General features: G+C 43.8%; 2 protein-coding genes and 1 long non-coding RNA gene across 11 annotated transcripts; 2 read left to right on the top strand and 1 right to left on the bottom strand.

The window, feature by feature from the left end:
• The first annotated feature begins 8 nt into the window (after nucleotides 1-8).
• Nucleotides 9-10,770, top strand: ndel1a (nudE neurodevelopment protein 1-like 1a). 8 transcript variants are annotated; one of them, XR_014729452.1, is made up of 12 exons: nucleotides 9-157; nucleotides 2,421-2,518; nucleotides 4,515-4,668; nucleotides 6,085-6,233; nucleotides 6,806-6,942; nucleotides 7,125-7,292; nucleotides 7,383-7,477; nucleotides 7,650-7,795; nucleotides 8,193-8,227; nucleotides 9,147-9,222; nucleotides 9,425-9,476; nucleotides 9,663-9,681. XR_014729452.1 is itself a non-coding variant. In XM_084669388.1 (12 exons), the coding sequence occupies exons 4-12, from the start codon at nucleotides 4,612-4,614 to the stop codon at nucleotides 9,754-9,756; spliced, it is 933 nt and encodes a 310-aa protein (XP_084525514.1). In that variant the 5' UTR covers nucleotides 118-157; nucleotides 2,421-2,518; nucleotides 2,935-3,168; nucleotides 4,515-4,611; the 3' UTR covers nucleotides 9,757-10,770. The 8 variants fall into 8 exon arrangements, 7 of the variants coding, with proteins under 7 accessions (XP_084525511.1, XP_084525512.1, XP_084525513.1 ...); XM_084669388.1 differs by lacking the exon at nucleotides 9,147-9,222 and adding an exon at nucleotides 2,935-3,168 and having other exon boundaries at nucleotides 118-157; nucleotides 9,663-10,770; XM_084669385.1 differs by lacking the exon at nucleotides 9,425-9,476 and having other exon boundaries at nucleotides 9,663-10,770.
• Nucleotides 10,771-10,964: 194 nt separating this feature from the next.
• LOC146259587 (uncharacterized) lies at nucleotides 10,965-12,322 on the bottom strand. The gene is made up of 2 exons (XR_014729454.1): nucleotides 12,017-12,322; nucleotides 10,965-11,518 (listed from the first exon to the last, which is right to left on the bottom strand). It is a non-coding gene; the product is annotated as an uncharacterized LOC146259587 (long non-coding RNA).
• Nucleotides 12,323-12,538: 216 nt separating this feature from the next.
• armc7 (armadillo repeat containing 7) lies at nucleotides 12,539-14,497 on the top strand. Of its 2 annotated transcripts, XR_014729453.1 has the most exons (4): nucleotides 12,539-12,801; nucleotides 12,945-13,088; nucleotides 13,188-13,871; nucleotides 14,030-14,497. XR_014729453.1 is itself a non-coding variant. In XM_084669393.1 (3 exons), exons 1-3 carry the CDS (start codon nucleotides 12,711-12,713, stop codon nucleotides 13,532-13,534), a joined length of 582 nt encoding a protein of 193 aa, XP_084525519.1. In that variant the 5' UTR covers nucleotides 12,539-12,710; the 3' UTR covers nucleotides 13,535-14,017. The 2 variants fall into 2 exon arrangements, 1 of the variants encoding a protein (XP_084525519.1); XM_084669393.1 differs by lacking the exon at nucleotides 14,030-14,497 and having other exon boundaries at nucleotides 13,188-14,017.
• The last annotated feature ends 81 nt before the right edge of the window (nucleotides 14,498-14,578 follow it).

The following is a 14,578-nucleotide window of genomic DNA, read 5'->3' on the forward strand; positions in this document are numbered from 1 at the left end:
CCCAGCCCCTCTCTTGCGTGCCTTATGTGACGAAAGCTGCGCGTGAAAACCCCAGACGGTACTGCTGTCAGCATCAACAGCTTTTTCCACCGGAGCAACTAGGTCGACGAAGATGGACTAAAAACCACAGGGCGAGGCAACGACTGGAAATGTTCAGGTAGCTATTGAACTGATTAACGTGATTTATCTGTGTCGTTGTACATGGCTACTGATGTTGAAATTATGTATCACTGTCTCTAATTTTATCATGACAAATACATGAAAACGTCCTAGCTAGTTAGCCTAGCTTTAGCTACTGTAGATGGATTTGTACCCAACTACAACAAGCCTGCCAACACACATGAGACAGCTGAGTGTAAGGTCCTTACTAAGGATCTGACAGTTGCGTGTCAGTGCTCGGACTCCTATTAGACGGTAACACGTTTTATACCCCGTCGATTTGTCAGTTGTTGGAAATATTATATTTAGACTTGGTATGCAGGTGTGGTGACACACCCCGTGTGGTGACATACTGTACCCCATGTGTAACGTTATAAGAGTGGATGGCGTGCTAGTAAAAGCTAAGAGAAATGTAGATGCAGTGTGAGCGTGCCGTTAATGACTGAGATATGGTTTACTGGCATGCCTTATCTTCACAGTATAAAGCTATATAGGCTGTCTTTTTGAAAGATAGAGCTCACAAATGTCCATGGATATTTGACTGTTAAATTTTTGTAATCGTTGCTCTTGTTAAGGAAGGGAGGTAGGTAACTAGTGACACGTCCTACTAGATAGTCTTCAACCATTTCGAAAGCTAGCCGCTACAGTATCCTTTCGGCACATTTTTTTCCCTCAAATACACAAAAAGTGCTCTCCAACGGAAATTTCCTTTAAATCTTTGGTGTGTTGTCATATTAACAGTTGACTAAAAACTGATGTTAGAAGTTGGTATATTGTTCTCTGTTGGCTTCTTCTGAAATGTATTCAATGCCTGCCTGAACCAATCCCTATGCAGAGGGAGATAACAGTATGAGTCCATTGTTAAAGAAGTCTTTTTTTCTGTGCAATATTTCTCTGTCTGGATGAGAAATCCTTTGAGTTCTGAAAAAAAAAAAAAAAAAAGTATTCCTATTTCTAATGTGACTTGTTAGTGAGACTAGTGGCCTATAGTCTTTTAATTTCTGGAACTTCTCTGTTTCCAAATGAAATACAGGCAGTTAAGCAGATCTCAAATGGTTTCCCTTGAACGTGTGAACTCAACACATAGCCATGCCTACTGTTATTCAGGGTGTCTCACATTAATACTTACTCACTTAGGGCGATGATTAGCAACATGGCTGCAGTCTGCCAGAGCAATATTTTTGACACTCATGTAACTACAGCCTAATGCCCTCGACTGAGATGATTCCATTGGCAGGCCATCGCTCAGTCACCGCTCTACGCCCTCTAAGTATAGCCTAGTCACTGTAATGTATGGGACCTCGGGCCATGACCTCACCCCTGTGATGGAATAGGAATGTGTCATTTTGAATCATCACCGCACCTATTTCACTTTTGCCATGCTAGGCCAATATGCACCCTGTGGGGAATAAAACCAAGGAAAATTGATTGAGGGAGGTTGGAGTTTCCAAATTGTATTACCAGGCTTTGCTGAGATGGTTAAATATTCTGACTGTTTGAAACAGACTCTGGCAGTTTTAAAGTATTTTAACAGCAGTTGACTTTCTTGTTCTTGTTGACGCTCATCATCTACAACCTAAATTGTGTGTTTTGAACCAGTGTTGTTTAATCTATTGGTTTTAAGCATATTCACTTTGTTTCAGCTATCTATACTTTTTCAGTCTAATCTATGTTAAGACCAGGGAGAACTCAGGAGAGTCTATGTTGACTTGTTTCCGTCTAATTTTGATTGATCCTGATCTGCGGTGTCTTAGTCCTGGTGGGACCTGACCTAACCCCTGCAATGCTGCTCTGACCTGCAGGCCATGGGAGGTCAGGGAATCAACCAGGCAACAGGCCACAGGAGGGAAAGTTGTTGCTGCTTAGGGTTAGCCTAGGCCTAACAGTAGGGGCCACAATAGACTCGAAGCCAGCAAGGATGGTGGGAAGTAAACAATGCAGGTCACATTTCCTATGCCCTCAGGAGCAGCTTGGACACAAATAGCTTCTAGTTTGTTGCGATGGAACTGCATCGATCAGTGAGCGGGGTACTGAGGACAAAAGGTCACTCTGTCAACTCTCGCCTAGTCTGCCCTAAAGAATCTTCCCAGCCAGGCACACTGTGCTGTGTCTTGGATCACATTCATCTGGCATTAGTGAAGCTGAAGATGGTACAGTATTATATGTAGTTGGGCTGTGGGCGATTAGGCTATAGCCTACTGCGTTGTATGCTGTGTCAACATCAGCAGGAAGGATCTTACTGTTTTCTATTTGTGTTTCAGATTGGGATGACCATGGATACAGATATGATACCAAAATTCTCCTCCAAAGATGAGGAGATCGACTTTTGGAAGTCACACTCCCTCAAGTACAAGAAGAGGTAAGTAACCAGCGATGAATTCCTATTTGGCTACATAACTTACACACACAGCCTCACATTTCTACACAGACTAACCTCTTTTAGCTTCGGCTGGATTGGGCTCAGAGCTTTTGGTCTACACTTTACTCTTATTAGAAATTCTGGTGTAGATTTATAGTCTGTGGTGACACTGTGCCTGGGAACAGCATCACTTTTTGATAGAAAATTCCCAAAGCGATGGCAGATCCAGTTTCACCTTTTGAAAGAACGTTATGTAAGAGCAGCCTCAGGAATTCTCTTGAAACACCCTTTCTTTTCGTCAAAGGGACAGATCTTTTTTCACATCGGAAATTAAAACCTTTTGTGTGTTTTATCTCTAAATGGAATTACGTCAAAGAGATGTTGTGTTTTTTTTTGTTGTTTTTTTTCCTTAACAGTAAGAGCTTGGTAGCTTGACACCGTTGGAATTATTTCTGGTCTATTTCCCTGAGTGTACATCCACGTTACGCTGGATTCCTTGATACAAAAGGACACCGATAAGATCATGGTGATCTGCAGACACACCCAGCGTAATGGGAAACAAGCTTAGGCTTACACCCAGTTACATAAAAGACTGGACATGTAACCTCTTTAAAGTCAAGGACAATCAAGACCACCTCTTTTCTTCTCCTGTGAGTGTGTGATCTTTGAATTGTTTAAGTATTTGCTATAGCCTAAAGTTACTTACAGTAAAGTACTGCTTGATGAAGTTGTTGTGTTGCTTGAGGGTTCTCCAGCACCCACAACAGTGAGGCACAAGAGTATGTCCATGTTCACATTTATATGTATTTATCTATAGATGAATGGTTGGGTATACCCAACACTTTTATCCAAAGCTACGACAAAGAGTGTCGTAATTTAACCAACCGCAGATAACCAATGACATGACTTGGATCTCATCCTCCTCTTGAGAAAAACAAGCAAGAGAAAGAGCACAGAGAGTGCAGGGCATGAAGAAACTCCAGATGTCGGAAAAGAGGAACTGCTGAGTTTAAGGGTTACTCCCTGCCCCTCTGCCCTGACAGGACAGCTTGGAGCTGCTAGTGTTTACTGTTTCGATGGCCTCCCTCGCTCCAGACCCCTGCCAGCCTGTCCCGCCAGTCACATGCCTGTAGCGTGCCCCCTTGGACTCTGCAGCTGCCATTTTTAGACCGCTTTTATCTGTAGCTGTTTTGGACAAGCAGACACTTATATAACCCTAAACACTACGTCCTGAAAATCTGCCCTCCCCTGGCCACAGACCCACAGTAGACAGCTATCTGTTTGTTGTTTTGTAATCTGCTTATGGGCTGGATGGGTGACTGCTGTGCTGTAGTTCACTTTCTGGATGGTAATGTGTTTGGAAACATAGCTTGGGTTAGAGGCCTCTTTAACATGGTCAAGAGCAATTAAGAAACGTTGTCTCTGTGATTCCCAGTTGAAAGGAATGTTAGTAACTGACAAAAATGTGATTGTTGACTAAACAACTTCCATTCAAGTGAACTTGAAGTCAGTTGATAACATTTATTTTTATACCATCTGTGTCTCACACTACAGGAAATATCACTGTAATAGTTAAATAAATAATAAAGATCTAGGATACAGCCTGTATCCTGGACTGTTATTTATGCTGACCTTGTTCCTGGCACTGTCCACAAACTAGATAACCTTTTGCTTTAAGAAGTGATTTAACTAATATATATGTAATATATTTTGTACTACTGTATCCCGAACCCTAACAGAGACACCCCCTTTTTCCCCAAATATGTTTTTCCTGACTTTAGAGGAGGTTTTTATGGGGGAACTCGGAAGCAGATAGTCAATCTGACATGTAAAAACTCAGTAAAAAATATAGTTTCGCCTGACTTTAGAGAAGGTTATAAAGGGGGAACAGGAAGCAGATAGTCAATCTGACAAAACTCTGCAGGTTTATGCATTTTAGTCAGCGCTCCCATCCAGTTGTTGTGGCTGTGTGTTGAGCTGTCCTCCCCCTCCACAGCTACCAGGAGGCCCAAGAGGAGCTGCTGGAGTTCCAGGAGGGCAGCAGGGAGCTGGAGGCCGAGCTGGAGACCCAGCTGGGCCAGGCGGAGCATCGCATGAGAGACCTGCACTCTGACAACCAGAGGCTCAAGGCTGATGTGGACTCGCTCAAGGTAAACATGAGGGTTCTCACCAGACTCAATCATACTCAGGGTTTCCCGCAGCACTTTTCAGTTACGGCGGACGCCTAAGTAACACACGCCTGCCGCTTTAACTACGTAGTCAAAAAAACTAACAAACTTTACCCTGCGGTACTGGACACAGTCCAAAGTACTTTTTAGACTTTGTTTTATACTTCAGATCTTCTTTCTTAACCCGTACCACTGGACATGTATGTATTGTTTTGGGCTTTTAGCTTACCTGCTGACACAAGCACAATTGTAACACCAAACTCCTGTGTCCTGTGTTGAATTCAATAATTGATTATTCTTTCAAGATGCCATACATCATAATTTGTCTCCAGAGACTGAAATCCCATTGTTGCAGCAGGTGCAGCCTAGCTAGCAGTCCACCAGAGGCCTTACCAAGACGTTCTAAACTTTACTGTACTAGATGGAAATATATTTCGCACCGTGAAGTACAAGGAAGAAATGTCCTCGATATCCCAACTCTGGTCACAAGTAAGGAGGAGGTTAAATTGGCACCTGTGCTTTCCTGGGCCACAGTTGATCATTCCAGCTGCGCCAGCATGAACGTCATGAATAATGCATCAGTGTCTCTCTCCTATGTGTGTTTTCGCTCCATAATTAGAGAAGAATTAGAATGAAACAGAGCTCAGAGCCCCATGTTCACATGACGCTATTCTCCAGCCATGCAAATCAAGTCTGCCCATGGAGAGAAGAACATATGTTAGGAATGAGGTCCGATGGGTGGCCTATTCATCTCCACGATTTCTTTCTTTATTCAATATTTTTCCTTTGTTTTCCTAGGCAAATATGTAAGAAGGCACTCGCGATCGTGTCCGTGAAATGGAAAAATCTCCAGGGATGGGGTCACTTTTCCTAAGGTTATAGGAATTTATTTGTACAGTCAGTGACGAGTCCTGTAAAAGCAGTTTGTTTAGTAAAGGAAGGCACAGTATGCGAGTGTGACGCATTCACAATGGCATTTCAGAACTGTTAGGGGAAGAGTGACCCAGGTTACTCTGTAATTGACGCCTACATGACTGTGCAGATATGCAGTAGGTCAGACAGGCAGACAAGGCCAGGATAAACCATTGAGCTGAATCGTTAGAGAGCTGGAGATGTGGGTCACATGCCTGAGCATGGGAGAGCAGCGGAGCATAAAACAGCAGATCTGAAAAATAGATGTTCAAATCTAGGCTAACTTCTCCCTCTAACCAATTTGATCGCATATGGCATTTGTAGAACCTATGTCCCTGGTAAAGTAAATGGTTGAATGTGAACCCCCCCTTTTTCTCTCGCTCTCTTTTTCTTCCACTCCCACTCCCTGTCTTTCTCTTCTCCCCTCCACACCTCCCTCCCCCCCCCTCCCTCCCCCCCCCCTCCCCCCCCCCTCCCTCCCTGCAGGAGAAGCTGGAGCAGCAGTATTCCCAGAGCTATAAGCAGATCTCCGTGCTGGAGGACGACCTGGGCCAGACACGCAGCATCAAGGAGCAGCTCCACAAATACGTCAGAGAACTGGAGCAGTCCAACGATGACCTGGAGAGGGCCAAGAGGTCAGCAGACACACAGTCAACACGCATATGAACACACGACAACAACTCCATAGGAGAGGCCTGAATACCTGAAATGTGATATAACCCCCCAAGTCATTTGAAAACGAGTGCACCCCCAAATACATTTTAGAAATGCATACAGTGGCCTACATTAGGCCTGTGCCGACTGGAGTTGATCACAGGTCTGATATCCTAACCGGCCCAGCTGTTTTGATGAAAGGGAATATCCCCTAGTTAATGTCCTCAATGGGAGTAATCAGTACACCAATGCAAAATCCCCTTTCCAGTTACTGTGGGCAAGAGGCCCAAGTGGATCTGATTGCTGTAATTGGCTTGAGTGGGATTCAGATTAGTGCTACCAAAGATGCCAGAGATTTAAATTCCTCAGAGGAATGATTAGTCTATCCCTGACAGGAGATGCATCAGTCCCTTTACTTTCGCCAAACAAGATGCATGACACTGACACGCACATAGTTCATTTCTTCATGCTTATGTAATAAAAATTAATATCTGTCCTCCCTACTTCACTCTCTCTCTCTTTCTCTTTTTGTACCTTTGACCCTCTAATCCAGGGCTACCATTGTGTCTCTGGAGGACTTTGAGCAGCGTTTGAACCAGGCCATTGAGCGGAACGCCTTCCTGGAGAGTGAGCTTGACGAGAAGGAATCCCTCCTGGTCTCGGTGCAGAGATTAAAGGATGAGGCCAGAGGTGCTTATTGACCTGTTCTTACTCGCTAACAACATCTCTACTCATTAGCACACCGCCGCTCCGCCTCTCATCTTTTCATCATGGGTGTGAAATGAAAACGCGCTCATTCTCACAGCATCAGCGGTGGTCGGGTCTTTCGTGGGCCCCCAGTCGTGGTAAACGTGCCCGTGCCTCTCCGACAGATTTGCGGCAGGAGCTCGCCGTCCGAGAGCGTCAGACAGACAGGATGTCTGCTCCCAGCTCCCCCACCCAGGACCACATCAAGATGGACACTGCTGTGCAGGCTCCCCTGTCTCTGCCTGCCACTCCGCTGGGCCAGAGACTCGACAACGCCTTCGCCAACCCGACAGGTACAGAGAGGCTCCTGGAACCTTTCCAATGCGTTGACTTCATTAGACGAGTTGGTCAGTGGTTGCTTATTGTGTTTTGTGTTTCCTCAGCGTTGTCCAACGGCTATGGCACCAACTCCCCTCTGACTCCCTCAGCTAGGATATCTGCCCTCAACATTGTTAGCGACTTGCTACGGAAAGTAGGGGTGAGTTGGTCCTCCTCCGCCGCCACACGTTCAGCGTTCCTACTAAGCCAACGGGGTTCAAGGGGCTTCATTTCCCCCTCCTCCCCTCCCCCCCCCCCCCTCGTGTTCACTCACCCAACACCTGGCTGTCTGTGTGACGAGAGAATCTTCTCCCTCTGTGTCTCTCTCCCAGGCCTTGGAGTCTAAGCTGGCAGCTTGCAGGAACTTCGCCAAGGACCAGAAAGCCAGGAAGTCGTTCGTTACCGAGAATGGGAACGTGATCAACGGAAACACGGCCAAGTTCTCTCACTCGCTCCACACGTCGTACTTCGACAAAGCGTGAGTGCTCTCTCCTGGAGTCGTACTGAACAATGGAGCCTGTATTGAACGATGGCAGCCAAGGCTTTTATGGGAAAGGGTGGGGATCTCATTGTGATAATCCTCTTATGTAAAATGGATTGAGGCCTGATGCTTCTACCTTCGTTGATCATCATTCATCCCCTTTCTCCATGATAAAGGATATCTGTTTAAATGGATTTGGTGCTCGCTGTTGCCGCTTAATCTTTCAGAGTGTTTGTTTAGACGACATGTTGTAATTAAGGGAGAACGTTCGCGGGAGTGTTTAAAGCCATGAAAGATGATAAATATTCTGTTGATAATGTTGATGACCTTGAGCAGGAGGAGGAGGGGTGGATGAGCCACCCAGTCTTAGACCTGTGTGTTTTCCCCCCAGCAGGAGAGAGAGGGTCATATTCCCTGCGTTAATTCTGGGTAATGCTCCTTCCGTTGCCCTGAGTGTGGGGAATCACCTGCATGCTGCTTTAACCAGCCTCCTGTCCTGTCATGTAATGCTGTGTAGAGTTACTCACTGTGGGCTGGATGAGGTCATCACCGTCTCCACTAACTGCTCCTGGGGGTGGTGCCTTTCTCCCTGCTTTTTTCTCTCTTTTTTTTAACTCTTAGCTGATAGATATCCTTTTCATTGATTTGTCTGTCTGTCTGCTGGTGTGAGTAGTGATTCTAGTTATTGATCGTGTTTGGGAGATGGGTCATTGGTGGCAAGCTCGAGATGAAATGTGGTGATGCGGTGCACGATGTTCAGTCCCCTTTTCCCAGGTTAACGCCAATAATGACTGCTACTGTACACAGTTAAGTGTACTAGCGATCGATGACTGTGTGCTGTGTCACTCCTGTGTCCTCCTCTGAGGTCTCCTACTAGAGCAGATGTCCATTACCATGGAGACGGGCTGTGTGAGAGGCAGTAGGAACAGAGGCTCGCCCTTCTGCTGATGTGAAGGAGTAGCTGATTGGCTGAACGTGTAGATTGGTACACAAGGTCACAGTTTTCATCCGCAGGTTGAAGTTGGAGCATGAAGTCGGCACTAGATTTCAAGCGGGTTGTAAGATTGGTGACCGTTTTGGGTATAGGTTAGAAATAGGGACAGCAACCTCCTTCTCCTACCATGTCCACCAGTCCAGAATTGCTTCCCTGCTTGGCAGGCACCATGTAACACACTTGATCTGTAGCCCAGAGCCCTAACATACAGTATCAGCCTGTGGACTGTTGCCAAGCATGGGCATGGTTTCACCGTTGGTGTTCCGTCAGTGCTGCTAACCAGACAGAGAGTGGTAACCTTTAACACACTGCCTGTGTCCTGTAAACACAACTCCTTTACTTCACATTCTCCAGCAGGGCTTTCTCTAGTCGCTGCCTTCTATGTGATCTGTTGATGTCATCTAGTTCCATAAATGGCTGCACGTGCATGGTAGGTGGCGACCCAGTGGGTTGGAAGCATCCCCTGTGTGTGTCTGTGTGTGAGTGAGACAGTGTCAGTTGACAGGAGCATAATGAGGAGAGAGTGAGAAGTGACTTGCTGTGTGACTCGGGTCACTGGTTTGTCCTGTGTTGGCAACGTCTGTCCACCACATTGACTGCCGCTTCAAATACGGCCTTTGTTTGATTATCAGCTGAGAGAAGCAGGTCATGGTGGCTAAAAGTGATATCCGGTCCATCTGATAGGCATGTAGTTCAAATTCATACTATTCAAATGTCACGTAATAAACAAAATTGTAGTGTTTACCTTAGGTTCTGTCGTTTAGGCAGACACAGCTGCCATAACTTAGCTCTCTATCAATGATGATGTTTAAAGAAACAACTATAACCCTAACCCTGAGAGGATTTGAGCCATGTTGTTTGTTTCTGCAGCAGGCCGGTGAATGGACTGGACCCTGGCACCCTGACGGCCATCACAGCTCCCCCTTCTGCCTCCTCCCCCGGCCTTCTGCCTTTAACCGTGTGACGGTGTTGTACCCCAGAAAGCCCCTAATTTACAACCCCACTCTCCCCACTGCCTGTGGACAAAGGATTGTGTGGACATCTACAGACTCCAGAGAGCACAGAGAATGGCTAGCACTATAAAACACTTTTCACTAATTCTGGCCCTTTTTGCAGTCACTGCACTGTGTGTTATGACGAGTCAGTACTTGTGGGTATGTCCTGTATATGTTTATCTGATATATATACATATATATTTTTTTTTGTCCGTCTCTGGTGGGGGCTAAATGCAAACATCTGAATTACTGTAATATCTTCATCTAGCAGCTGTGACCCAGACTGTGGTTTGCAGGAATGGGATTGCTAGCATTAATGGGATGGCACATGTGCTCGATGGGTTAAATAGCCTGAAATGATTTTTTTGCCATGTGGACTGGCTCCTCACATGTTTGCCATAAATAATTGAGGGAAGTATAAACCTTCAATGTCAACCTTTTAAACCATTTGTCTTTACTCTTACAGCCATGAGGGTTACAGTGTGTTGTTCTATTATTTTCTCATAAAATAGTCTGTCTATAACTAGTTACAAAGTATCAGTTGGTTGCGTTAAAAAGGGAAGAGATGTTACTTATGTTATTGAACCATATGAGTGTGCACAATATTGGTCATATTGATCGTTATTTACAGATGTCCACTGAAGTAGTGCTGACCATTTGTTTTACTTTGGAGTTTAAACAGAAACTACCACAAGTTTGAATCTCCTCTAGCATTTAAATGTTAGTATTTTATGATGTTTCTTGAAAATGTCACAACACCATTATAAGCAAGTGTAGCACTTGACCTTGTGCGGATATTTACGTTTCATTCAAGTGCAATATTGCCTGTTTGTCCTCTTCATGTAAAATGTTTTAATTTATTTCTGATTTCTTTAATGGCATGTGTTTAAATAAAAAGTATGTAATCATACACTTGTTCATGTACTTTATGATTTACAACCCGTTGTCTGTCTTAAAGTGAGAATAAAAACTATGCCAATCTAGTCTCAAATATATTTTGGTAGCTGTTGATAGATTTTATATTTGCATGTTTATTATTTGGTACATGATAAACATTTTTATAAGCAAAGTAGATATCTCCCTCTGGTGGTAGGTGGCTGTACATTCAGTCGCAGCTCTGAATTTACCTGTTTTGATTCTATACATTTATTTCAGAGTAATATCAAATAGACCAAACTTACAGGAATTCTTTAGTTTTATTACAGGTGAACCAAACCTTACCATAATAGGAGGTTGCATCAAATATACTGATTTGTACACATTATAAGACAATTAAACTTCACTTTTTCCGCTGAGGCTGATACCTGGGACAGAAATGGGGGGAATCATTTTGTTGGAACTTGAATTATAACAAGTACATCAGTCCATGCAAGTAATTTGAAAACATTTCAGTTTGGGTAAAGAGCTTACAAACTGCATCTGCACAGTATTTTCAAAACCCTCACTCCAGGTGGCTCACATCCCTCCATCACCTTTTTCACAATAAATATGTTTCCGACTGAACAGTCGATTTCACGTCACAAGAAGGATAATGTAGTGCCACCTCAACAGGAGGGAGTCTACTGTCTGTTGTGCCTAGTAGCTGAAGAGCCATTCCTTCACATGCCTCCTTTCTTATCTGCTAGCTCCTCCATCTGCCTATGTCTTCTCTCCAAGATCTCCATCAGTTTGGCATCATTACGGGCTCGCTCCTGGGCCCGGATCTCTGCGATGTCCTCAAAGAATAGGTGTCTGGGGAAGGCACAGTGCTTTAGAATTAACATGTCACTAGTCTGTAGATATTTCTGGTATCAGTACTTCCCTTTTTTTTTTTCATTACACAAATATCTGTACTTTGTACTTCTTACATTTTTAAACCAGGCTCTTTATAAACAGGAGTTATTCTACTTGAGAGAATGGTGTGTACTTTTGCAATCTCTGGTGGAACAAAATGTTATGTTGACTGTTGTGGCCCTAGGATATGCATTTTGTTATGTTGAATGTTGTCTATCATTTCGCAATTAATCAGAACTGCTGAATGATAGGAGGTGGGGATGCAAAGTCAGAAATTCAGTATTGACAAGCATGTTGCATGTATAGGCTACTAGCATTTTTGTTTAGTTATGGGGAATGTAAAATAGGCTAGTCAAGGTTATTGACTCAATTATGGGTTATGTGACAGTGGATTATGCCATCGTAAACAATTAAGCTTTCAAATGTGTCCTTAAGACATATAAAGAATGAGTGTACCTGTTGAAGAAAGCAGTAGCAAGTCCCACGATTAATGTTCCAAACAAAATAGGTTTGGTAAGGCGCTTTGCAGTGGACAGTTGATGTTGTTTCATGGTGGGAATCAGTTAGATCTCCGAATGTAGGACGACGCACAAGATTAACTGTTCAGGGTTTTCTGGCAAATTATTACCATAGTAGTAATACTTTGATAGACTGGCTGTACACACACCCCCTCCAAAACTATTCAACTACCCTCTATATCTGGCATCGTCATATAAGCGTGCAAAAACTCACGTACCATGCACTTCCGCTCCCTTCATTACAAAACAAATTCTCAAGGGTAGTTATCTTGCTTTTAGTTAAACATACTATTCAAATGATATATACGTGTTGCAAAATTCTTGCGACATATGTATCAGCAAACTTTAACAATATTTACTATCCAAAATCCACTCGCAATGTAGATAACTCTATCATGGAACATTTCAATATCACCATGTTTGTGGGGAGATATTTAGTTGACGGACTTGTAGCAGGTCGTTCCAGTGCCTGCTTAAAGCAAACAGCTATTAAACAGGAAAGAAGAAAAATAACAACAATGTTTTAAAATTACACAGATAGCAAGCTATGTGGTTTGAGGAGTATTGTGTTTCCAAGATGTTTAGAAGGTGTAGCTTGATTATTTCTTACTACTAGTCAGATCAAGGCTACGATGTCAGGGAAACCGGGAAATTCGACAGGATCTGATCGTTTTGAATACTTACAGTCACTCGTTACCGAATTTCAGGACACAGACAGCGAAGGTGCGTTGCAATAATTATACAAAAAAAACTTGTATTAACGACATTTAATCGTGAGCTTAACAAATGCTAAGATATCCAACATGTTTGTGAACTGCATGGGTTAGTCTAACTATTCTGACGTTGAAAATATTTCTATCATTTAGAGGCCAAAGAGCAAGTACTGGCGAATTTGGCCAATTTTGCATATGACCCCAGAAACATGGTGGACCTACGAATGCTTCAGGTGATGGACCTCTTCTTGGACATGCTCACAGAAGATAATGAAAACTTTGTTGAATTTGGGATGGGTAAGTATTGTGCACACAGATCAGAAGTTGTAGGCAATGGTGCTCACTCAACAGAGAAATGCAAGGCAGCTTACTCTTGTCTTCACTCATTTCTTTCAGGAGGGCTGTGTAACATGAGTATGGATCCTGAGTGCCGAGACCAGATCCTGCAGAGTGATGGCATCGCCTTGGTGACCAGCTGCCTGTCAAGCCGGCGAGAGGAGACGGTACTGTCGGCCATCTCCACACTCATGAATCTCACCACGGCGGCCTCCCGCTCTCTCACCACAGACACCACGGTGGTGCAGTGCATGCTGCGCTTCTCCCTCTCTCAGAGCCCCCGCTTGCGCAACCTGGCCTCTGTGTTTGTTCAGGACTACTGCACGAGGCAGCAGGTGGCCAGGGCAGAGGAGCGATTGCAGGGCCACCATCAGACCACTCTGGGGATCCCTCTGCCCAAGGATTAGTATGGACATGGAGGACCCTCTGGTCCTTTTAGACTGGATATCTGATGGACTGATTAATCTATACTCTGAGAGAGTGACTGGACTCAGGCAGGATCACACTGCCTGGGACTGTATAAGGATGGTTTGACAGAAAACTGTTTGACAGATGTTATTGTATTGGCTGAACATATTGTCCTTGGTAGTTACTGTCCTTGAACAAGGTTTACATTGCTACAACACGTCACTGCCACATGAGGGAGATGATGCCCCTTCTTTGGTCAGCAAGAACCGGTTGATGGATGACTGCTGTGCATAATGCCTGCTATGCATTTGGCTACTATCAAATCTAGTTTTAAAGGTGAGCACTACCAGTGGTTGATGTATCTATTTGATAATAGACATTGGTCATAAACTCTCAATACATTTAGTAAGCAAATGTCCCTCGTGAAATGTGAATTGTAATTTTCTTTTCCTTTTTATACATTCATTAAACAATCATCCTTACTTTTTCATCAGTGCATTCCTTGCTAACACATGAGGCAGCACATCAAGACCAGAGACTCCTCAGTTCTGTTGAATGTGTCTCAGGTCCAGACCTCAAAGCAGCCTGCTCCAGCTAAGCATCATGTGCAGAGCACATGTCCTGGGTGGACCTGAAAGGAAATTCTACACAGCTGGGAGTCTTCATGCATGTGTGCGTATGTAGCGTTCCAAAGGTTTACTGGACATCCACCTGCCACTGAGATCAATAGGAGAATGAACTGTAATCGTAAATATATATTACGCCCTGGAATATGAATCGATGTGAATAGCTAGAAGACTGAATCATGATTCATATGTGAATCGATATCCCCCCCACCCCTAGTACTTAGTTCTGAATGAAATTAAATTAGGTTGCTAATGTGATTGCTTTATCTGTAAATTAAATTAATGTTTTTTTTCCAATGATTGAATTCATTGAAATAAAGATTTTTTCAGAATGTCTTTGATTTGAATATTTTTTGGTTATGCGTCGTGTAGGTCTTAAGTTTCAATCTTTATGGTCTTAACATTTCTTTAAAAGGT

This window comes from Hypomesus nipponensis, chromosome 13 (genome assembly GCF_054491055.1).
Source record: "Hypomesus nipponensis isolate SF chromosome 13, ASM5449105v1, whole genome shotgun sequence".
NCBI classification, from domain to species: Eukaryota; Metazoa; Chordata; class Actinopteri; order Osmeriformes; family Osmeridae; genus Hypomesus; species Hypomesus nipponensis.